Source organism: Hippocampus bargibanti, linkage group LG06, assembly GCF_051943395.1.
Source record: "Hippocampus bargibanti isolate YZ-2025 linkage group LG06, ASM5194339v1, whole genome shotgun sequence".
Classification (NCBI taxonomy): domain Eukaryota; kingdom Metazoa; phylum Chordata; class Actinopteri; order Syngnathiformes; family Syngnathidae; genus Hippocampus; species Hippocampus bargibanti.
Window position 1 is genome coordinate 25,441,811 of NC_142739.1, and position 22,337 is coordinate 25,464,147.

Genomic DNA, 22,337 nt, shown 5'->3' on the forward strand with positions numbered 1-22,337 from the left:
TTGTTACAGCTTCAGCTGTTGTTAAAGCGCTATATAAATCAATAAGTATGTATTGTATTGTATTTTGTACAGCCGCCCCCATTTCAACCTCAGATAACTCCAGACCCATATAATTTAGGAAATAACTCTTTTTTTCCAATGAAAGAAGAGAGTCTAAGGTTTCCTATGCTGCATTGAATGTTTATGGGCCAAATCCAGCCCGCATATCATTTTTTTGGGCCCGCGAAAGCAAATCAAACTTGTGAAATTCTATGATGCTTGCTAAAATCCTAACCAAAATATCATATTTTTGGATGTAAACCACAATAACAGCCATTATTCTTGACTTCTGATTTGAAAATTAGTTATTCATTAATTTGTTGTGCGCTCTATATAGAATATGTGGTGGGAATTAAATATTCTAATGGCTTCCCCAAATTCATAAAGGCCCTTGAGAGGAAACCATAACTACAATGTGGCCCATGGCAAAAAATGACTTTGACAGCCCTGATGTAGTCCAAAAACTCAATATTTTGCGGGTCCTGCAATTTGAGTATGGCAGTGAATCAGTTAAGAAGTAATTTATTGAATTATCTAGAAATATATTTCTCCCCATCCAAAATCCAGGAAAGACGGAATTATTTCATTTTTATTTTTCAGAGGAAAAAAATGTAAAAATAATATTTTTTTTTTGGGGGGGCACCACAATATTTTTTTTCTTTTGTCAAATCAAGTCAATCCAAATTGTGAAATAAAAGAAAGACAGGTGTGCAGACATTTTGAAAGTAGCATACTTACAAAATGGGAGTTAGACAGGAGAGGATTTATGAATTTTTTTAACTATGATCCAGGATTGGGATGGGGGAGTGGAATTTGAAAATACACACGCACACGCACACACACGCACACATATCAGGTCAGACTTGCACTTGCCCAAATCACTTTGCCAGGAATTTGCGTGTGTGTTCTGCTTTATTTGCCCTTCATTCCTATCCTTTGTTTTGGTTGGTCATCCATCACCATGTCATCCATCATCAGAGTCTGGATTGCTTGATTTCCCAGCAGCGGACATTTGGGGTTATGAAGTAGACATGACAGATGATGGGTGCTGGTGCTGTCGATCAATGTTGGGACTCACTGCACTTCCAAAAATTGCCTCAGTTGATTGATTCAATTAAAATCAATGTACAGTTTGCATTTCAAACATGTGGTAGCAGAAAAATAACGATAATAATCCCCTTTTCCAGTTGAAAGAAAAAAACATAAATGGTTACACGCTATGTGTGAAAGAGCGAAACAAACGCCCCATCGTAATGTACTTTTACATCATGACGTCATCTTGAAATAGAATGCAGAAGTTGTCACATATTTGCATCAACTGAGTGCTGCTCCTTCCTGTGTGCCCGCCTTGCTTAGCCTCCTGGGCGCAGTACAAAACAGACAAGCACTTTATACTTGATGCGTGCAGTACTCCATGGATACAACATCCAATCGTGCCGTCCCGCCTCGTGAGAGTCATAATTCAGACTCAATGCAATATCCACAGGCCGTTCACAGGCCGAAATACTCCCGAAGACATTTTCGGCCGCCATGACAGGAATGCCGACGCGACTCGACCGCACGATGTCCAATTCTACATTAACTCATTCGCTGCCATTCACAAATTTGTTTGGGTTTTGTTTTTTCTTGTGGGAGGGTGCCGATAAAGCGCTGGTCACACATCTGACAATGTTTTTCCCTTCCTTGAGGGGTGGTATTTGCTTTTTGACCATTTTAGCACTTTGTTACAGCTTCCGCTGTTACTAAAGCGCTATATAAATCAATATGTATTGTATTGTATTTTGGACAGCCGCCCCCATTTCAAGCTCAGATAACTCTAGACTCGTTTAACTTAGCAATTAACTTTTTTTTTCTGATGAAAGGCGAGAGTCTAAGGTTTCTTACGCTGAATTGAATGTTTATGTAGTCCTAAAACTCAATATTGTGTGGGTCCTGCAATTTGAGTGAAAATGACAAAAACCCTGCCTCTGGATTGGACACATTTTTAGACATCGTCTGGCAGTGAATGAGTTAAGAATGTCCGAATTTGCCACGGTTTATTTGGTCCACGAAGGCTACAAGAGAGGCAACCTTCGAAGGCCCTGAAGGACCCGGCTTGCGAATTGTCTGTCTCACGTTTGGAAACTATTTGCGGTTGAGTTTCTGTGGGAGTGAGCTCATGCGTCCGAAAATGCGACCTTCTGATGGCGCAGCCTATGAATTTGGGCGCAGCCTGTCTTCCTCTATTCTGTGTCTTAAAATAATTTCTACAGGATGTATTCATTTGACCATAGGTGTATTCTCAGAATTTCGCATGATTTAATTTGATATTTGCCATCTTTTAGCATGCCAAGGTGCATCAATATCAATTCAACAATGTTATTGAGATCATTGTCATGTCGCCCCCTTGTGGACCCAAGTAGCTCCAACAATTGCTTTTTGGAAAAATAGTCATTGATTATTTTTTTATTATTACAGATGAAAATAATTTAGGAATTAACTATTTTTTTCTGATGAAAGAATAGTCTCAGGTGTCTTACGGTATATTGAATGTTTATGTAGTCCTAAAACTCAATATTCTCTACGTCTTGCAATTTGAGTGAAAATGACTAAAACCCTGGCACTGTAGTGGACACATTTTTGCACATCTGGCAGTGAATGCGTTAAATGTAGAAAACGAGGTGAGCAAAGCTGGTGACACATTGGACTGTTTTCTTGTCGGAGAAGCACAAATATTAAATGTGACAACGTGTGGCAGCTGTGGCGAGAAAGTCAGGCGCGAAAACGACACGCTTTGTCTCGAGGCTCATCTCTTTACCCTCACCGGTGGACATCCATCACGGCGGAACGCTTGCCCGCCCACCGCTGCCAATCTCATTGTGCCGCTACAGACAAAATGGACAACAGCAGGCTCAGACAAGTCACTTCCTGTTACCTGTCAACGTGTAATGTTCCTAATTTCTTATCTTTGATTTACACGCCGCTGTTGCCTGGCAACAAGTCTCAGGTTTACGCTTGTGACTCGTTATTCCTCATGAACGGCACGCTCTGCAATACTTAGACAACAATGCTTCACAAGAAAAAAAAACGTACTGTAAAAGTGACATCCATTTATGTGACAACGCCGCTGATGGTTATGGGTTCTCATCATAATTATAAAACTGAAATATCTACCTGCCACATTTTTAATCTTATAAATCTATGCCAGTAATCAACGTTTCAAATAATTACGGCAAATAATATTCCTGGGAAATCGCAATTATCCCATCATTGCTGAGCTATTTCGAGATGTTGGGCCGCCCGCAGGCTAATCCATGTGGGCCTTGGGGGGACCATGCTGGTTAGCCCTGATTGAAATCCTGTGGCAAAAACAAAAAAACAAAAGAAAAGAAATTGTTTCATTTGGCGTGTGTGATTGTGTGTGTATATGTGTGTGTCTGTGTTCAGGAGTCACTGGAACATTGCAGCTCGATGAAAATGGAGACAGAGAGTCTGACTTTGCTTTGTGGGACATGACCGATACTGACAACAGCACATTCCAGGTACGTCCACACGCCAACATTTCCTGTCACTCATAACTGTGTGTGACAACAACAAAATATTTTTTTTAAATAATTGAAATCGATATTCCTAAAGAGGAAACACAAAAAAGTACTTTTTTTACAGTCAAGAACACATACACACGTTAAAAACGGATTACAGTAATCCCTCGTTTTTCACTGTTAATAGGGACCACGATCACATGCATTAGATGAAAATCCACGAAGTAGAGTTATATAACAATAACTCGCGTGAAAAAACAGAGGGGGGCGTAGCGCGGGGCTGAGAAGACGCACAGCTAATCCACATGGCTGTAAACCATGAGATATCGTGCTGTCATTGGGTGACTTTAGCGCTGGGAACCAATCAAGCGACAGCCATGTACAGTGAACCCTCGTTTATCGCGGGAGATACGTTCCGCGAAGTACAATGTAGTCAGCTTTTTTTTTTTTTTTTTACAATGCAAATCTACATACTGCAGAATAAATAAATAAAAATAAAACCTCTTTTTTAATAGTTTAAAGATCAATGTTGTAAAACAATATTTTGCTGCTGTGCCTATTTGTCTTGACTCCGCTGCACTGTAGCGTCTTTTTCTACTGACTACTCCGAGAGAAGAACATTGTAGTGCTAGTTGTTGGCACTCTTTCTCTTTTTTGTCTTTCTTTTTTCTGAGAATAGAGAACAGCAGAATGCTCCATGAGCTGTTCAAAGCCAGTGTGTTTGATTTTAGTCTGCTTTTTTTGCAGTGTTGTTTGCAGTGTTGTTTCTTTTACTTTGCTTGTTTGCACATTTGCATGGCATTAATAAAAAAATAAAAAACGTTTTTTCCCCTGAAAATCCACGGTGCACTGAATGCCGCGATAAGCGAACCACAAAGTAGCAAGGGATCACTGTACAAAACCTGTCATTCTGCATTTTTTTATTTATTTATTTATTCTGGATTTTTTTTCCGCTGCAAAAAAAAATCTGGGATGCACTGAAACCATGATAAGTGAACTGCGAAGTAGCGAGGGATCACTGTAAAAACAACTGAAGGCATTATTGTGTGGTGAAAATTGAACTATTGTAAGTATAATGTACGTACTACTTTGACATTAAAGGTTTTTTTTACTCATTCACTTCCAGACGATGTGCAAAAATGTGTCCACACCAGTGCCAGGGTTTTTGTCATTCTCACTCAAATTGCAGGATCCACAGAATATTCAGTTTTAGGACTACATAAACATTCAAAGCAGCCTAAGTAACCTTAGACTCTCTTCTTTCATCATCAGAAAAAAAGAGTTAATTCCTAAGTTATATGGGTCTGGAGTTGTCTGAGCTTGAAATGAGGGCGGCTATACAAAATACAATACATACATATTGATTTTCGTTGTATTAAGTTCATCATGTCTACTTGATATCTAATTTGAAGCAGATTCTTTACTTACAGTGTATTGAAGGTGTTCAAATACCTGACATTACAAAAAATTACATATTTATTTATATAGCGCTTTAAAGGACAACCGACATCACTTTTTTGTTACCTAACTGACATCAGAAGAATGTTTGATAGCATCTAAAATACCCAAAACATGCAGTATGATATTTTAGTCAAATGCAAAACACCAATAAAAATGACTTAAAGTGTCCAAAATCTGTAAAAAAAATAAATAACCCGGAAGTGGTTTCAGAAGGTTCCGCCCCCTTTTTTTAGACAATCGATGAACTCATTGACTAACAATTTACTGAACGAGTCCCATCCTTGCTTTTGAGTGCCAAGCTAAGACTCGTGAGTGTTACACTTGCTTCCAGATGGTCCTGGTATACAACAGCTTCGATGAGCATCTGACGGCCCTTCCCGGAAGGTCACTTTACTGGCCGGGCGGAGCTCCTCCACCCGACGTTCCCGTGTGCGGATTCAAGAACGAAAATCCCGCATGCCACACCAGTAAGTTCCACCGATCCACCCGCTGCTTCCCATCCAGGGTGCACCCGCGCGTGTTCATCAGATTTTTATGTTTCCACAGAGACCATCACCATCCACCAGATGGTGTCCATCGTGGTTTTCTTCATCCTCACTATGACCTTGACAGTGGCTATTTTTATTTACAGGTGAGGAATTTTCTCATATATTCCAAAAAAGGAAATTAAGTTGTGTCCCACCGTAGGAGGATGAAGCTGGAGAAGGAGCTGGTGGCTCAGCTTTGGAGGATCTCCTGGGACGACATCCACATGAGCAACCTAGACAAAGTACTCCGCAGCGGCAGCAGGATCACGCTCTCTCTGGTCGGTCTCATCTTGACCGCTGCGCCCCATAACTCCCAACCGAGTGCTGAACGTGCTTTCTTTGTCCGTAGAGAGGTTCCAACTACGGCTCCTTGATGACGGATGGTCACGTGCAAGTGTTTGCAAAAACGGGCTATTACAAGGTCAGCGTACGCCAGTCGCGCAGCATCGTCGGCAATCATCAATTCTGATTTTTTATGTTTTTCCTCTTGCAGGGAAACATTGTAGCCATCAAGTACACCAACAGGAAACGTGTGGAGTTGAACAGGAAGGTCCTGTTTGAACTCAAGCACGTGAGTATAAATGTCATGTAGTCAGTTGTTACACTTGATGTTTTGTGTGTGTGTGTGTGTGTGTGTGTGTGTGTGTGTGTGTGTGTGTGTGTGTGTGTGTGTGCGTGTGCGTGTGTGTGTGTGTGTGTCAGCTTACGAACTTAATTGGTTCACAGACAGAGTGTATTAGCCAAAAAGTGTGTATCACAAAAAATGTTTTCCCATAGGAAACCATTAAAATGGGAATAATCCGTAACCGGATATATATATATATTGACGATGCTGTTTCATCCATGCAGATGCGAGACGTTCAGAATGAACACCTGACCCGATTTATCGGTGCCTGTATCGACCCTCCGAACACCTGCATCATCACCGAATATTGTCCCCGTGGCAGCCTCCAGGTATTCTGTCTTTCGCTCTTTTTTCAACATCTTTCTTTGTGTAACTATGGTCGGACGTTTGTGTTGGCCCGAATATAAGACGGCCCTATTTTTGTTTTTATTGATGACACCTCGCTTTTGGTCTGTGGAGTCAAGTTTACCATTCGCTTCAATGATATCTGGCGCCATCTAGCGTTTTGAATGGGTATAATGTCTAGACCGCGAACATAAGATTACCCCCATTTTTCAGTCTTATTTTAATACAAAAAACACTGTCCTATATGTGGGCCAGTATACTTGGTTTGCATCGCATCTTGTGTCTGCATCTTCTAACCTTGCTTCTGTCTGTTTTTTGGGACGTTAGGACATCCTGGAGAACGACAGCATCACTCTGGATTGGATGTTCAAATATTCTCTCATCAATGACATTGTCAAGGTCATCTTTTTTACCCTCGCTATCCTCCAGGGGGCGTTGTTCCCGTGATCACAGTCTTTATTGATGCGTTCGTGTGCGCATAGGGTATGGTGTTCCTCCACAACAGCGTGCTGTTGTCTCACGGGAAACTGAAGTCATCCAACTGCGTAGTTGACAACCGCTTTGTGCTGAAGATCACAGATTACGGTCTGAGCAGTCTGCAGGCGGAGAGCCAATCGGCAAAGGATGCTCATGCTTACTATGCGCGTAAGTGAAACATCGTGGTGGCTTACGGCTTCAAGTGAAGTCATCTCGATTGGCACCAATGCGTATGTGGAAGTGTTGCGGCTTGGAATTGAAGCGGATTTACGTGGGGGAGGTGATGTGAGACAATCTATTTCCGTCAATGGATCTTACATCTTTGTTTGCTTTCAAGATTTAGCTCGTAGCAGATGTGCACATTTCCCCATGACGTCCCTGATCCACTGGTGAAAAGAACGCTTTGATCCTCTGCTTTCATATAGAACTGCTTCATACAACAAAAATAGTGCAGAAAGTGTTTAAGATTGAATGCCTGTCTGTGTCTATTGTGTTGTGTCACATTGTTTGTTATTTAGTTTTTTATTGTTTTGACTTCAATATGGCGCCACAAGAGTGGCTGCCTTTACAGCAGCTAGTTTGTTTTTCTACTTCTTCCTTTCCTTTCATCATTTTGCTGCCATGAAATTTAAATTTCTCCACTGCGAGACGAATAAAGGCTAATCTAATCTAGCATGACGTCGGGTTGAAAGGTCGTATGTGATGTCATCCCTCAGAGAGGCTGTGGATGGCCCCTGAACTCCTCCGGCTCGAAGTCCCGATTCCCCAAGGCACTCAGAAAGGCGACGTTTACAGCTTTGGCATTATCCTCCAGGAAGTGGCGCTACGCCGGGGAGTCTTCTTCTTGGATTCCGACCCTCTCAGTCCTAAAGGTCAGAGTGCAAGTCTATTGGGGTGGCGAGGCGGGCCAAGCCGGCCGGGATTTCTCAAAGCGTAGACTGACTTCCCTGTGCAGAGGTTGTGGACCGCGTAATCCTGGGGGAATGGCCGTGTCTCAGACCCACAGTGGACCCGCACGCTCACAGTCCCGAACTGGGTCAGTTGATGCAGCGCTGCTGGGCCGAGGAGCCCACGGAGAGACCCGAGTTCAACCACATCCGAATGCTGATACGCAAGCAGAACAAGTAAGCGCTTCCTGAATAACTCACTATTGGCGAAAACCCTTTATTCGGGAATTGGCCGAATTTCTTCGGGTTTGGTTTTTCTTGCAGTGGGGTGCCGATAAAGCGCTGGTCAGACCTCTGACAATGATTTTCCCTTCCACAAGGAGAATCATTTGCCTTTTGTCCATGTTAGCGCTTTGTTACATCTTCAGCTGTTGTTAAAGCGCTATATAAATCAATATTATATTGTATTTTGTTCAGCCACCCCCATTTCAAGCCCAGATAACTCCAGACATATAGAATTTAGGAATTAACTTTTTTTTTGATGAAAGAAAAGAGTGTGAGGTTTCTTACACTGAATTGAATGTTTATGTTGTCCTAAAACTCAATATTATGTGAGTCCTGCAATTTGAGTGAAAATGACAAAAACCCTGGCAATGGAGTGGACACATTTTTCCACATTGTCTGGCAGTGAATGAGTTAAAAAAAAAAACAAAAATAAACAAATGGCAACTTCTCAAAGGGGCCACTTGGGAACCTCACAAATACTCCAAACATTATCAATGTGTATTTTTGGTTCGCAGGGAGTCCAGGACCAACATCCTGGACAACCTGTTGTCACGCATGGAACAGTATGCCAACAACTTGGAGGAGCTGGTGGAGGAACGAACACAAGCGTATCATGAAGAGAAACGCAAAGCTGAAACGCTTCTCTACCAGATACTGCCGCAGTCAGTACCGCACGCCACACCGCGTATTATAATAATAATACATTTTATTTCAAGCACCTTTCAAAGCTCTCAAGGACACTTTACAGTTACATACGAGCATAGTTACCGATCCACAATCCAGCCCCCCACTGACCAAACTCTACACTTGCAGCTCAGTAGCAGAGCAGTTAAAGCGCGGCGAGACGGTTCAAGCGGAAGCGTTTGACTCGGTGACCATCTACTTCAGCGACATCGTGGGCTTCACCGCGATCTCCGCCGAGAGCACCCCAATGGAGGTGAGTACGGAGCGACTGGAGACACAATATGGCAGCTTTTCCAACACGTGTTTTTCCAGGTGGTAACGCTGCTCAACGACCTGTACACATGCTTTGACGCCATCATAGACAACTTTGACGTTTACAAGGTAAGGCTGCGTGACGTCGGCAGGCAACGACGAGTGTTGACGTCGAGTGGCGCCCCCAGGTGGAGACCATCGGCGACGCCTACATGGTCGTATCGGGGCTGCCAGTGAGGAACGGGAAGCTACATGGCCCAGAAGTTGCGTGTATGGCCCTCGCCCTTTTGGCCGCCGTCACCACCTTCAGGATACGACATCGGCCCGATGAGCAGCTCAAGCTCAGGATTGGCATACACAGTGGTCAGACGCTCACACATACAGACATGGACACTACGCACATGGACACAGACAGACACACATAGACACACACAAACACAAAAAAATAACACTGATATCAACACGATATCAATACCTGGTATCCGATCCTAAACAAAAACATGCATATATATAACAGGTACAAAAAAAAACAAAAAATTCATACACACAAACAGACACACACAAACACAAAAAAATAAGTGATATTGACACAATACCGATATCTGGTATCCTATCCTCAACAAAAAACGTATGAATAACAGGTACAAAAACACTAAAACTATACTTAAATGTTAACACCACACATACAGTCACATACACACACAAACAAAAAATAAGACTTGTATCGATACCTGGTATCCCATCCTAAAAAAAAATACGCACGAACAACAGGTACAAAATCACATACAACGTATACATGTTACAACACACAAATATCACACACACACACACACAAACACGAAAAATAAGACTGATATCGACACGATACCGATACCTGGTATCCCATCCTAAACAAAAAACACACAATGGTATCAGGAAACAAAACACTAAAATTATATGTACACTTTAACACACATAAAAAATAAGACTGATATCAATGCAATATCGATACCTAATATCCCATCCTAAACAAAAAAACACACATAAGTAACGGGTGAAAAGCCCACAAAAATAATACTCACATGTTAACACACACAAATATCACACACACAGACAAAAACAAATAAATAACACTGATATTGAGATGATATTGAAATCTGGTATCCCATCCTAAACAAAAAAATGCATGAATAACAGGTAAAAAAACACACACAAAATATAGATGATAAAACACACAAGTATCACACACACACACACACACACACACTCAAAAGATAAAAGTGATATTGCCACAATATCAATACCTGGTGTCCCATCCTAAATAAACAAAGAACACGCATGAATAACAGGCACAAAAACACACGCAAAATCTACATGTTAAAACACACAAATATCACACACACCGACACAAAAAAATAAGACTGATATTGATACCTGGTATCCCATCGTAAACAAAAAACATCCATGAATATGTAGGTTTAAATTTGCATCTGTGTGCGTGTGTGTTTGTAGGTCCGGTGTGCGCTGGTGTGGTGGGTCTGAAGATGCCTCGCTACTGCTTGTTCGGCGACACGGTCAACACATCATCCAGGATGGAGTCCACCGGAGAAGGTCAACACATTTCCTTCACTTTGTTAGTCAGGAACGTTTTCCTTTCTTTTTTTTTTTACCCTCATTATTCTTTCTGAACGGGAGCAGCGACTCGAGTTCTTGTGGAAAAATACCTTGGGGCAATTATTTTGTCTGTCGTATAATAAAAAGGCCCAGTGAAAATAATAATAATACATTTCATTGATGAGTGCCTTTCAAAACTCTCAAAATTGAGTCATTTCTATATTGGTCATTTTCACATGATTGCATTTGAAGACATTTTTGGAGGCATTTAAAAAAATGGAACTTTTGCAAATGTCCCCATTGTGCGACTATTTCATGCCATTTTGACATCTTCACTTTCCCATTTGCACGTCTGCTATTGTGCGAATCCAAAATGGCTGCCTCATCCTGGTACTTAAGCTCAGAGATCCTCTTTGGGTGTACTGAAAACATCATCCTGAGGTTCCCCTCAGTAGCAGTAATGCTAAAAACAGCCTGAGTGACTTTTATTTAGCATCATGTAATTTCGGATGACCTTTGTATGATTGATACAACAAAAAGAAAATGACCGCTACTCATGTCCACTTGAATCTAACAAGTGTGTATGTGTGTGTTTGTATGACTGGTCTTGTGAGGACCACTAACATTGTATACCATACGTGATGAGGACATTTACCTTTTTGCCGGTCCTCACAAGTTTTTCATTCTAAAGGCTTCTAGAGGGCCTATATATGCATCTGTTAAAGTTTCACCCAAAAGGATTTTTTTGGTGTGTATTTTCATTTCACTTTTTATTCACTGTGTGTGTTTATGTGTGTGTGTGCGCGCGTGTTTAATGAGAGGAAAAAGTTCATACCACAAAAAGTAAAACAATATTTTAACCAAATTCACAACAGGAGTGAGGACTTTGAATGTACCCATTCAGAAACCTCACTGCTGTTGTTATTTCAGTTTCAAGTCCACTTCTTATTTCTTTGTTTTTAATGAAGTTGAAGTGGGAAATGGAGTGACATTTAGTCTTCAAATGTAACACTAGTTCTTCTCTAAACTTATCAGCAACAGTGGTCCTCACTCCTTCTCTGGAGTTATCCGGCCGGACCTCACAAAAAAATTGAAACAGAAATGTGTGTGCGTGTGTAGCATTGAAGATCCACGTTTCATCGGCCACTCGCGACATCCTCCAAGAGTCTGGCCGCTTCCAGTTGGAGCTCCGGGGGGACGTGCAGATTAAAGGCAAAGGACAGATGACCACCTATTGGTTGCTGGGAGAGAACCACAGTCAGTGACTGCAGCAAGAAGCCCACCCACAACAGGTTACCCCCCCCCCTCCCCCCAAAAAAAAAATACCTGATGGAAGCTGCATCGCATTCTTTCTTTGTGGTGAGGTGTCGCTTGTCACATAGCAACAAGCTAATGCTAAAAAAAAATACAAAAGGCACGAATGACGACAGGAAGTGAGGTCACATTGAGCGTCGATCTGTTGATCATTTTTTTGACAATTTTATTTTTTTTGCTCAGACTTGCACACAAGTGGTGGCAAGTGACTCTGCTCAACTCACTTCACACCTACACAGTTGTAAAAAAATAAGCTTCTATTTGGTTTTTTTTCCATGCCCGGTTCAAATATTGAACATAAGCAAGATAAGTATCATACGCTACAAAGTGATAAATCGCACGCTGTAACGTTTTTTAATGTTGTATATTTCTTGTGTTTATGTGACGAATTTCACATTTTGACGTCATTTTTTAGGTGACTGGCGGAGTCATTTGTGTGTCTACGTTTGGAATCTTCAACCATTCCAAATATTTATCCTCAGTCTCAGTTATTTTAACTACAGTATTATGGTGAACACGCTTTGTAAAAAAAACACCACAAAAATGTGTCTGAATAAATCGTATTTAGATGAATGCTAACAACACCCTACAGTGCTATTAGCATCTATGTTTACAACGGCAGCAACACATTTTTGAAGAAAAAAAAAACACGGCAACACGCAGACAGAATATAACACAGCTATCATATATTCTTTATCATCTCCATAGAATAACTTGAACCTTGGATAAATGGCTATTGAGCCATTGATTGAAAAAAACGTTTCTTTCAATGCCATTTCAGTCACTCATTGCTGTACAGGTAACATCTGACTTGCGACCGGCTCGACTTACGACCACCCGTACTCACGACCACGACCTCCAAACCCTATTTTTACAATTTTAATTCTACGCCTGGCACCACAACGCGCTAGCAGGCCGGCAACGCGTACGACAATTTTGGCCAGCTGGCATCTCACTCCCACACAGCAATCGACCGTGTGATGGCACCAGAGGGGGGAAGTTTGCCAGTCATTTAACCTTCAAGTCTCTATTCAACATTTTGAATGTATTTCGACTTACAACCGTTTGGTCGGAACGGAACTCAGTTGTAAGTCGGATGTTACCTGTATTATATTTGGTGAGCATGGGGCAGTTTAGAGTAGACAAATGACATTTGAATTTATTTTAATTGAGAATTATCTGTGAGTTTGTCACCATTTCAAGGTGGTGGTGGACCCCCCAAAAAGCAGGCAGGAGGTAGGAGCAGGGTGTATTTGACAAATTGTATTAAATAAAGTCGGCAGGAACAAAATCTCAAACAACACAGTCATCAAAACAGAAAGGTCCAAAGTCGTAAACAAAACCATGAGTAAAACGTGACAAGATGAAACAAACCTGACAGGGTGAAACAAACAATGACCCGACATTGAATCATCATACATGGAGTCCTTTTAACTGCCACTGATTAAAACGATCAACGCCAGCGCCACCCGTTGGTCGCTAACAAAACGTAACACAGTTGACCCCCTTGAGTTATGAGAACAAACTCAACTTGTATCTGAGGCAGCGCTAGGTGGGGGGGGGGGTGTATTTGCTCTTAACAGGACTGGCTATCTATTCGATATCTATTAGCTAGCTAGCTTTTTATTCATTTGAGTTATTCCGGGCTGAGTGAACGCTGGCGAGTGTGGCTGCCGCAGCTCACCCACAGAAAAACTTATCCTGCGATTGTTTTTTAGTCACAGGAGAACCTGCACGGCCAAAAACATCTTCTACGTGACGCAATGTCGCCCTCTGCTGGCATCTGTTAATCAATACACCACTCAAATTCAATTCTATGGCTTGTGAAATAACAATAATAATACATTTCATTTAAAAGCGCCTTTCAAAACTCTCAAGGTCACTTTACAGTCACAGGATAAATTTTTCTGTGGGTGAGCAGCGGCAGCGTTCATTCAACCCGGAAGTAACTCAAATAGACAGAAAGCTAGCTAGATAGCCAGCCAGAGCTAATAGATAGCTAGCTAGAGCAAATAGATAGATAGCTAGAGCTAATAGATAGCTACAGCGAGTACTGATTATGGTATATTGACATTTATCTGCTGTGTATTTATATGTAGAATATGAATACAAAACATTTTTTTGTATTAAAGTAAATATAGTAACTGCATTATCCATTTTAAAGTTCAAAAGAGGCCCTAAATGATCGGGTACTGATTTCAATCATTTGGATTGGATTAGATTTACCTTTATTAGTCTCGCAGATGACAGATGAAAGGAAAGGAATTTAATCCCACATCAGAAGTAGAAACGTGCAAATAATTATATACCGTATATTTCCGGACTATAAGATGCAACTTTGATGCATTTTTGACAAATTGTATTAAATAAAGTCAGCAGGAACAAAATCTCAAACAACAAGGTCATCACGAACAGAAAGGTCTAAAGTAGCAAACAAAACCATGACGAGATGAAACAAACCTGACAGGGTAAGAGTGAGACAGGGCGAATATACAGTAAAGTCTCGTTATATCGATATTCAAGGGAGTCCGAAAAAATATCGATATAACCGGGACTATCGATATATCCGACCCTGTTTGCATGTAATTTTCTCCGTGCGTGCATAGAAATAGTATCGATATAACCGGGACTATCGATATATCCGATATCGATATAACGAGACTTTACTGTATGTGCCGAGGAAGACGCAAGTTGAATGTAGCTTCGCGTGTGAATTGTGCATTTAATATGGGGACCTGGGAACGGATTATTCTCATTTTTAATGGTTTCTTATGGGAAATAAATGTTTGGCAGACAAACTTTTCGCCTTACACATACTTTCTGGGAACCAATGAAATTCGTAAACTGAGGTATCACTGTATAGCATTGAAGCAACTTACGAATAAATTCACCTTACGAGCTCAGAATGTATCTCGTTCGTAAGTTGGGGAGTGGCTGTACCACCTTTCTTTATAAATACAGTAAAGTCTCGTTATATCGATATTCTCGGGAGTCGGACAAAAATATCGATATAACCGGACTATCGATATATCCAATCCTGCGGCATGTAAATTTTCTCCTTGCGGTCATAGAAATAGTATCGTAATAAGCAGTACTATCGATATAACAAGACTTTACTGTATGCGGTTTATGTATATACAAAATGTTTTTCCTTTAAAAATGTACAGGGTGAGGCTTATAATCAGGTGCGCTCTGTAGTCCGGAAATTACGGTGTATATATACGGTATTCCCCCAACCCCAGCACTGGCCTTTCCTTACCTTTCCTGGCCGCCCATACAAAATGGTGTGCAGTGGCTTTAGGTCTTCGGACTCGAGTTTCCCAATTTGGAAGTTAGTGCGTGGAATGTCTCCCAACTTGTCGCCACTTCCTGCGTACACACAAGCGGCATCAGCGCAGGCGCGTACATATTTTGGTGGCGGAAAAATGGTTCACGGTATCTGGTGTGATGGTCAGTTCTTTGTGTTGGGGCAACTGAAAGTGTAGTCTTTCCACGCGCTTCTTGGTGCGCTTTCCGAATATTTCCATCTCCGTATCGGATAGCGGGGCTAGCTCTTGGTTACGCACCTGCGCGGGAAGACCGTCATTTTGGCATGTTGTGCTTTTCTTGCCACCCGAATGGTCGTCCTCCTACCGCATCTCCGAATGCTCGGTTGTTGCTTCGGGTGATGGTACTCGCACATCTGGCGCGTTAGTTTCCATGTCAGTCATATTTCTGCTCGCACATCAGAACCATAATCATGATCATAATCATCATCCTCACCCACTACTTCCAAAATATTCGGGATGTTGGGCTTCCAGGTTACTTTTCAGAATAAATGTCAAAGGAGAACAGTGTGATGAAAACGAATGTTCATCGTTGTGAATTTTTTTCCCCTTTAAGCTCCTAGTAGCTTGAACAGCAAGTAACACAAAACGTACATAAACATTAAGCATTTGTTTATCATGGATCAACATTAAATTTCATTAAAAAATACAAATAGCATTGGAACGATTGAAACGGGGGTTTGTTGCTTTATTTCTACGCTGTATCAATGTATTGCTTTGGGACTTTCAAAATAAAATTAAGACGTACATTTGCTTTCCGTTAAACCATTCAATGAAATTCACCTTGCTGATGAAGACACCTTATTATTAGCGTGTTTCGAATGACGTCATTGTTACTCTATTCATACCGGAATGAACAGTCCCTGATTGTTCTTCGCGTGTTGTGAATGACGTCATTTTTACTCGATATCGGAATGAACAGTAGTTAAGACTGACTTGGCCGTCGTGAGTCGTTTTATGCCGTCACACTGGCTGCTAACGCGCTAGCCTCGGTCTCCTATGTTCAAGCTTCCGACTTGGCACTCTATTCAAAACGATATTTTGAGAGGCCGTCATTAAGTCGAACAGAAGTTTGCTTACATGGACGTTTTGCGTCGCTTTTGGTTTGCATCAGTGGGTGTTGTTGCATCTCATTGCTCTTTTTGTCTTTTTATTTCCGTTTCTTTTCCGATGGCGGGTTCTAAAGGGGGCGTGGCTAAGACGACATCCTCGCCCCCGATTTGACAGAAAAGCGATGACGTAGTCGTTCATCTTCTTCGAATACGGAAGTCGCCGACTGCTGGACCCGCGCCTGCCATCAAGAGGGCGCCAGCGAAAGCGCATCAATAAACCGACGCCTCGCTTTACTTGACAGAAGTGCGACATTTTCGAACTTGAATATTTGCCTTTCCTCTTACCCGTGACACAAGTCACACTCGTGTGCTGCTCAGTCAAACCTGTCTGGCAACAAAAAAAATATTCATATATTTAATATTATTGTTGACTAACTCACTCAACACACGTTTGTATGCTTGTACCCCCTCGCAGCTTGGAATTGAGTTGGATTTACATGGGATAGGAGATCTGAGACAATCTGTTTTCGTCAATGGATGCTACAGCTTCGTGTTTGCTTTCAACATTTAGCTTGTAGCAGACGTGCATATTCCACCATGACGTCCCTGATCCACTGGTGAAAAGGATGCTTTGATCCTCTCCTCTTTCATCTAGAACTGCTTCATACAACAAAGAGGGCACAGAAAGTGCTTAAGATTGAATGTCTGTGTCTTCGTGTTGTCATATTTTGTTTTTATATTCTTTTGAGTTCAAGATGGCGCGCGAGAATGGCTCTCTTTACAGCAGCTTCTGTATTTTCTTTTTTCTACTTCTTCCCTTCCTTTCCTCTTTCTTTCAGAACTTTGCTGCTGTGAAATATAAATGTCTCCACTGCGAGACTAATAAATAAATGTGTCTACGTTCCCTGACACTGACCAATAACCAATCTATTGTCTGTCTGTCTGTCTGTCTGTGCCCGAAGGGAGCCTGCTGACCAATCCATCTTCCTCCATTTTTCTCCACGTGTCTTGACATTGACTGTTAGCCAATCCAACGTTTGTCGAAATGTCACCCAGGTAATCATCTCCCGAAAGAATGTTTGCCCGTATGACTATCACATTCCACGTTAGCGGGGCGATGGGAAAGTTCACGTGGCGAGCGCCCTTCCCAATGGACAAAACGCGTATGTTTTCATAAATGGGAACGGCAAAAAGAGGTGACGGCAAAATGGTCGTCGGCTGTTTATTAACGATTGATAAATTGGCACGTTCTTCACAGAGACAAAGAAAAACGTCAATTGAGCGAGCCGAACCCACTCACTTGAACTTTGACCCATAAAAACACACAAAAGAACATATATAAGAACACAAGGGCGTTCCTTCGCTGCCTCCAAACCGATTCCGCTTCTCAATATTATCGTTGATTAAATAAAAAAAATCATCAGCAATCAACCTCCCCTCCAAAATAAAATTGTAAAAATTCTGGCCATGTGACATCTCCTCAGTTGGTCATCTTGGTGTCTTTGTCCATGTCCTTCTGAAACAACAACAAGATTAATTTGTAATTTGTAATATTTGTCACGTGTGGACGTGTCTTGATAACGTGTACCACCTAACAGGCGCCATTCACTTTTTGACATGTTGATGAAAAGGTTTCTTCAGCCGTCATCTGTACTTCTGTGAAGGTGTCGGACGTTTCGCTCCTCATCCGAAAAGCTTCGTCAGCGAACTAAATATGTGCTGGTAGCTCTGGCCTTATATATATCCCTAATGGACAAAGCTGGTGGTGCCAGACCTCTGCTTAGATAGGTCCCTGCTCTAGGGTTGGAGGGGAGCAGTGGACTAATCCCTGAAGCTAACCTGATTACTTCTTTTGTACTGTCGGATTATGTTCTATGACTGCCTCTGATTGCCCCATTCGCCCTGGTATCACCTCATCAGCATGACTAAGCAAACCTGGTAATGATCTAAGACACAGGTGTCAAAGTCAAGGCCCGCGGGCCAAATCCGGCCCACCACATCATTTTTTTCGGCCCACGAAAGCAAATCAAACTTGTTAAATTCCATGATGATTGCTAAAATCTGAGCCAAAATTTCATATTTTTGGATGTCAACCACAATAAAAGTCATTATTCTTGACTTCAGATTTGAAAACTAATTATTCATTAATTTGCTGTGTGCTCTATATGTAATATTTGAAGGGATTTAAACATTCTAATGGGTTCCCCAAATTCATAACGGCCCTCGAGAAGAAACCATAACTACAATGTGGCCCGCGGCAAAAAATGACTTTGACACCCCTGATCTAAGAAGTCTATTGTAAGCACGATCCAAATAATGTTTTACAATTCACACCAATCCCAGTACAAAAGGATAATATGACCGCTCCTGGTGACACCATGACATGTCCTCATCCACTGTAAAATGTGTTTGGGGACTCACATAGGTCAGGATAGGATCGGTGTTCCAAAGTCGAGAGTGTGTGGTATACAGCGGGATGTCGTCGGGGTGGTTGTAACGACCCTTGTTGCAGCAACACCAAAATATCTGCCAACAAGAACACACCAGAATAGTCAACGTCCACAAACATGTCTATGATCAAATAAGTCTACAGATGTCACTCTATGTAGCTTGAAACAGGCTTATTATCCCAAAATTAGAATTAAATAACAGTTCCTAACTTTCTATACATGTTTTCCTTGTCCAATCTGTACATGCTTGAAAGTGTACTAAAAATGAAGTATACCAGATGATGTGCATTTGTGTAATGAGAAGGGATGTGGTCTAATGACATTAACACCCGATATCAGGTGTGCATAATTATTTGTCAACTTCATTTCCTTTGGTAAAATGGGTCAGAAGAGAAATTTGATGGACTCTAAAAAGTCTAAAATTGTGAGGTAAGATGTCTTGCAAAGTGCCTTGAAAGTGCAAAGCTTTTGAGGTGGGATCACTAAATAATCAAGTGTTTTATAGCTAACAGCCAACAGGGTTGCTAGAAGTGCGTTAGGAAAATATGGTGCCAACTGCCAAGAAGCCATTGGCCACCAGTTCTGCCATATTTCAGACCGCCAACGTTACCAGTGTTAAAAAGTACAAAGTGTGCAATTCTCAGGGACATGCCCAAGGTACGGAAGGTTGAAAAACGACCACCACTGAACAAAAGACACAAGATAAAACACCAAGACCGGGCCAAGAACTACCTCAAGACTGATTTTTCTAATATTTTATGGCCTGATGAAATGAGAGTGAGTCTTGATGGGCCCGTGGATGGATAGGTAAAGGCCAGAAAGTTCGACTCCGACTCAGATCCCACCATGGTGGAGGTGGGGTACTAGCATGGGTTCGCATCATCAAAAATGGGCTTGTGGGACCTTTTCGGGGTTGAGGATGGAGTCAAACTCAACTCCCAGTCCTAGTACCAGTTCGTAGAAGACACCTTCTTCAAGCGGTGGTACAATAAGTCGGCATCTTTCAAGAAAAACCTGATTTTCATGAGGGCCAATGCTCCATCACATGCCTCCGAATACTCCACGGTGTGGCTGGCCAGTCAGGGTCTAATATAGTAAAAAAAAATGGCGTGGCCCCCTTGTTCAACTGATCTGAACCCCATAGAGAACCTGTATTCCCCCATGAAATGTGAGATCTAGAAGGAGGGATAAGAGTACAGTACACCTCTCTTTGAACTGAACCCCGTAGAGTACCTGTCGTCTCCCATGAAATGTGAGATCTACAAGGAGGGATAATAGGTCAGTACACCTCTCTTTGATATGAACCCCATGGAACACCTGTGGTCCCCCATGAAATGTAAGATCTAGAAGGATGGATAATAGTCCAGTATATCTCTCTTTGACCTGAACCCCATAGAGAACTTGTGGTCCCCCATCAAATGTGAGATCTAGAAGAAGCGATAATAGTACAGTACACCTCTCTTTGCTCTGAACCCCATAGAGTACCTGTGGTCTCCCATGTAATGTGAGATTGAGAAGGAAGGATAATAGTACAGTACACCTCTCTTTGATCTGAAACCCATAGAGAACCTGTGGTCGCCCATGAGATGTGAGATCTACAAGGAGGGATAATAGGTCAGTATACCTTTGACCTGATTGGGAATATAGTAGTTGTAAAATACTCCTCAAAAATACAACCTGTCTAATAATTCTGCACATAGTGTATGGTAAATACTTTAAAAATGATGTGCTAACCGTGGCCAGGAGCATGAAAAGCAGGAGCCCGAGGAGCACAGCACCCAGAGCCAGAAGAGCGATTCCCCAACCGGGAACGTTGGAACTACTATCCAGTGGCATAGCAGTCGTGCTCGTAGCGCCCCCTGTGGTTACGGACGTAGCGTTGCCGGATGTCGGGATGGCGGAGGTCATCTCCGTCGATGTCATCATGGTGGTTGTCCCATTCCCAGTTACGTCATTGGCGCCAGTGCTTGCGTTTGTCCCTGCGGAGACGTGACCGGTGGTGTACCATCCGGTGTTGTTTTGCTGCTGGTTGGTTGTCATGAAAACTGTCGACATGTTGGTTGATGTGCCGGTCGTTCCCGGGCCGCTCGTCGACAGTAGTACTGTTGTCATGGAAATGCCTCTCGTGATGAAACACACTGCGGTTATGCGGACAAACATTACACTTGGAACTCACATATATACAGAAACACAGCTTGTAGCGGGAACTTCGTCCTAAGAGCTGACCTGTGATTCCCATGGCGAGCATCGTTGTGGTCCACATTCTTGTGCCGTGTGCGCGTCCGTGTGCATGCGTGTGTTCTCTTTTCAAGCAGACACCTGCGCGGAGGCGGTGCCAGAAAGAAGTTGGAGCCACACCCCATTACACTCTGCAGGAACATAGCATGGTCATGTGGTTTGCTTACCTGTCAACTTTAGCTAATAGCTGCCCTTATAAATGATTACAATCCCCGTATAAAAGTTGTACGCCGTACATTATTTCAAATGCTAAAAAAATGCTAACACAAGCGGAAATGCAGACAGCTTACCGCACATGTGCACGTTATGCTTTTATCAATCCGACCATACGCAGTTATCAAAATAATATACGATTGAAAATTACTTTTGCTGGTTTGCCGGGACAATAGTAGCAATCGGCGGCGGCATTGTCGTTCGCTACCAGCAGGTGAGACCAACTGGATTTAAGCCAAAATGGTTTGTGTAAAATCGGTTCACAATTATTTTTTTCTGTATAAAAGTTGTAGTACGCACTATATTATTGAAAAGATTAAAAAAACGTATAAAACATATAAGTTGACAGGTATGGTGTAGGACTAGGTAGTACGTGGAGCCGTTGGTCCCACCCTGTCTGCCCCTGGCATTGGTATGTGTGCTTAAATTCATTCAATTGTGTACGTTTGTTTGCACGCTTATAATTTCGTGTTTTCAAGTTATAGTTAACATAAATTAATAAGAGAAAGTAAACTAAAATAAAACAGATTTACGTGAAGAACATGAACAGAAAAAAAACGGTAATGTTTAATGAAAAAAAGAAAACGTTGGCTGATTTATACGACATTTTGTTTTCAAAAAGAATCAAATTAAAAAAAATATATATAGCCAAAATGTGTCTTACTTTTTGCCTTTGTAAGTTAACCTAATCCATTAATGTTGTCCGAAAAGGATTGTTTTATTCCAAACGGAAGCACATCGGCTGGGCCAGTATTGTGATCAGGCTCGCCGAACAGCATTATGGGAAGTGTTGTTCACTTAGATTGTGTCGCCTTGAAGCTACGCTTTCAATTTGTTCGACAGATTTCTTACTCGTCCTTGTTTTTCGCCCATGAAAGTGCCGGTATACGAGGTAACCTATATTTTACATTATTTTACTTTACTTTGTCGCTGGTGCTGTTAGTTTTAGCGAAATAAAACGAGAGTACGACCAAATGCAATTGCTAAAATGGGATTTATAAGGCACACAAAATGAAAAGACCCTCTCAGATTTCGAACAACTTCCGGA

The 22,337-nt window shown here is 41.8% G+C and overlaps 2 protein-coding genes and 1 long non-coding RNA gene across 6 annotated transcripts in view; 1 reads left to right on the top strand and 2 right to left on the bottom strand.

Moving 5' to 3' along the window:
• npr1b (natriuretic peptide receptor 1b) overlaps window positions 1-17,445 on the top strand; it is a 33,738-nt gene extending 16,293 nt beyond the window's left edge. The window contains exons 6-23 of one of the 2 annotated variants that reach the window (XM_088998198.1): window positions 3,466-3,560; window positions 5,353-5,488; window positions 5,568-5,652; window positions 5,709-5,826; window positions 5,898-5,969; window positions 6,042-6,119; window positions 6,398-6,502; window positions 6,846-6,917; window positions 7,001-7,163; window positions 7,712-7,867; window positions 7,951-8,119; window positions 8,683-8,829; window positions 8,981-9,104; window positions 9,164-9,232; window positions 9,292-9,466; window positions 10,595-10,693; window positions 11,816-11,988; window positions 17,351-17,445. In XM_088998198.1, the coding sequence (XP_088854324.1) occupies window positions 3,466-3,560; window positions 5,353-5,488; window positions 5,568-5,652; window positions 5,709-5,826; window positions 5,898-5,969; window positions 6,042-6,119; window positions 6,398-6,502; window positions 6,846-6,917; window positions 7,001-7,163; window positions 7,712-7,867; window positions 7,951-8,119; window positions 8,683-8,829; window positions 8,981-9,104; window positions 9,164-9,232; window positions 9,292-9,466; window positions 10,595-10,693; window positions 11,816-11,961 (2,009 nt within the window). In that variant the 3' untranslated portion in view covers window positions 11,962-11,988; window positions 17,351-17,445. Of the gene's footprint in view, window positions 1-3,465; window positions 3,561-5,352; window positions 5,489-5,567; window positions 5,653-5,708; window positions 5,827-5,897; window positions 5,970-6,041; window positions 6,120-6,397; window positions 6,503-6,845; window positions 6,918-7,000; window positions 7,164-7,711; window positions 7,868-7,950; window positions 8,120-8,682; window positions 8,830-8,980; window positions 9,105-9,163; window positions 9,233-9,291; window positions 9,467-10,594; window positions 10,694-11,815; window positions 11,989-12,425; window positions 12,595-17,350 lie in introns of those variants that run through there. The other variant, XM_088998197.1, reaches the window with a different exon arrangement.
• LOC148896982 (uncharacterized) lies at window positions 11,802-16,549 on the bottom strand. 2 transcript variants are annotated; one of them, XR_016115242.1, is made up of 3 exons: window positions 16,417-16,541; window positions 12,023-12,091; window positions 11,802-11,937 (listed from the first exon to the last, which is right to left on the bottom strand). It is a non-coding gene; the product is annotated as an uncharacterized LOC148896982 (long non-coding RNA). The 2 variants fall into 2 exon arrangements; XR_016115243.1 differs by lacking the exons at window positions 11,802-11,937; window positions 12,023-12,091 and adding exons at window positions 15,450-15,576; window positions 15,644-15,724 and having other exon boundaries at window positions 16,417-16,549.
• Window positions 17,446-17,554: 109 nt separating the features above from the next.
• On the bottom strand, window positions 17,555-21,970 carry LOC148896983 (uncharacterized). Of its 2 annotated transcripts, XM_088998200.1 has the most exons (5): window positions 21,954-21,970; window positions 21,065-21,207; window positions 20,573-20,976; window positions 18,810-18,914; window positions 17,555-17,901 (listed from the first exon to the last, which is right to left on the bottom strand). In XM_088998200.1, the coding sequence occupies exons 2-5, from the start codon at window positions 21,099-21,101 to the stop codon at window positions 17,869-17,871; spliced, it is 579 nt and encodes a 192-aa protein (XP_088854326.1). In that variant the 5' UTR covers window positions 21,102-21,207; window positions 21,954-21,970; the 3' UTR covers window positions 17,555-17,868. The 2 variants fall into 2 exon arrangements, with proteins under 2 accessions (XP_088854326.1, XP_088854325.1); XM_088998199.1 differs by lacking the exon at window positions 21,954-21,970 and having other exon boundaries at window positions 17,558-17,904.
• Between the last annotated feature and the right edge of the window lie 367 nt (window positions 21,971-22,337).

Coding starts and splice junctions, on each gene's coding strand:
- LOC148896983 (XM_088998199.1), bottom strand. CDS start 21,101: ATGTGGACCACAACGATGCTCGCCATGGGAATCACAG. Junction 18,915..20,572: donor TTTTCATGCTCCTGGCCACG/GTTAGCACATCA, acceptor TCTTGTTGGCAG/ATATTTTGGTGTTGCTGCAA. Junction 17,905..18,809: donor CCGATCCTATCCTGACCTAT/GTGAGTCCCCAA, acceptor TTGTTGTTTCAG/AAGGACATGGACAAAGACAC.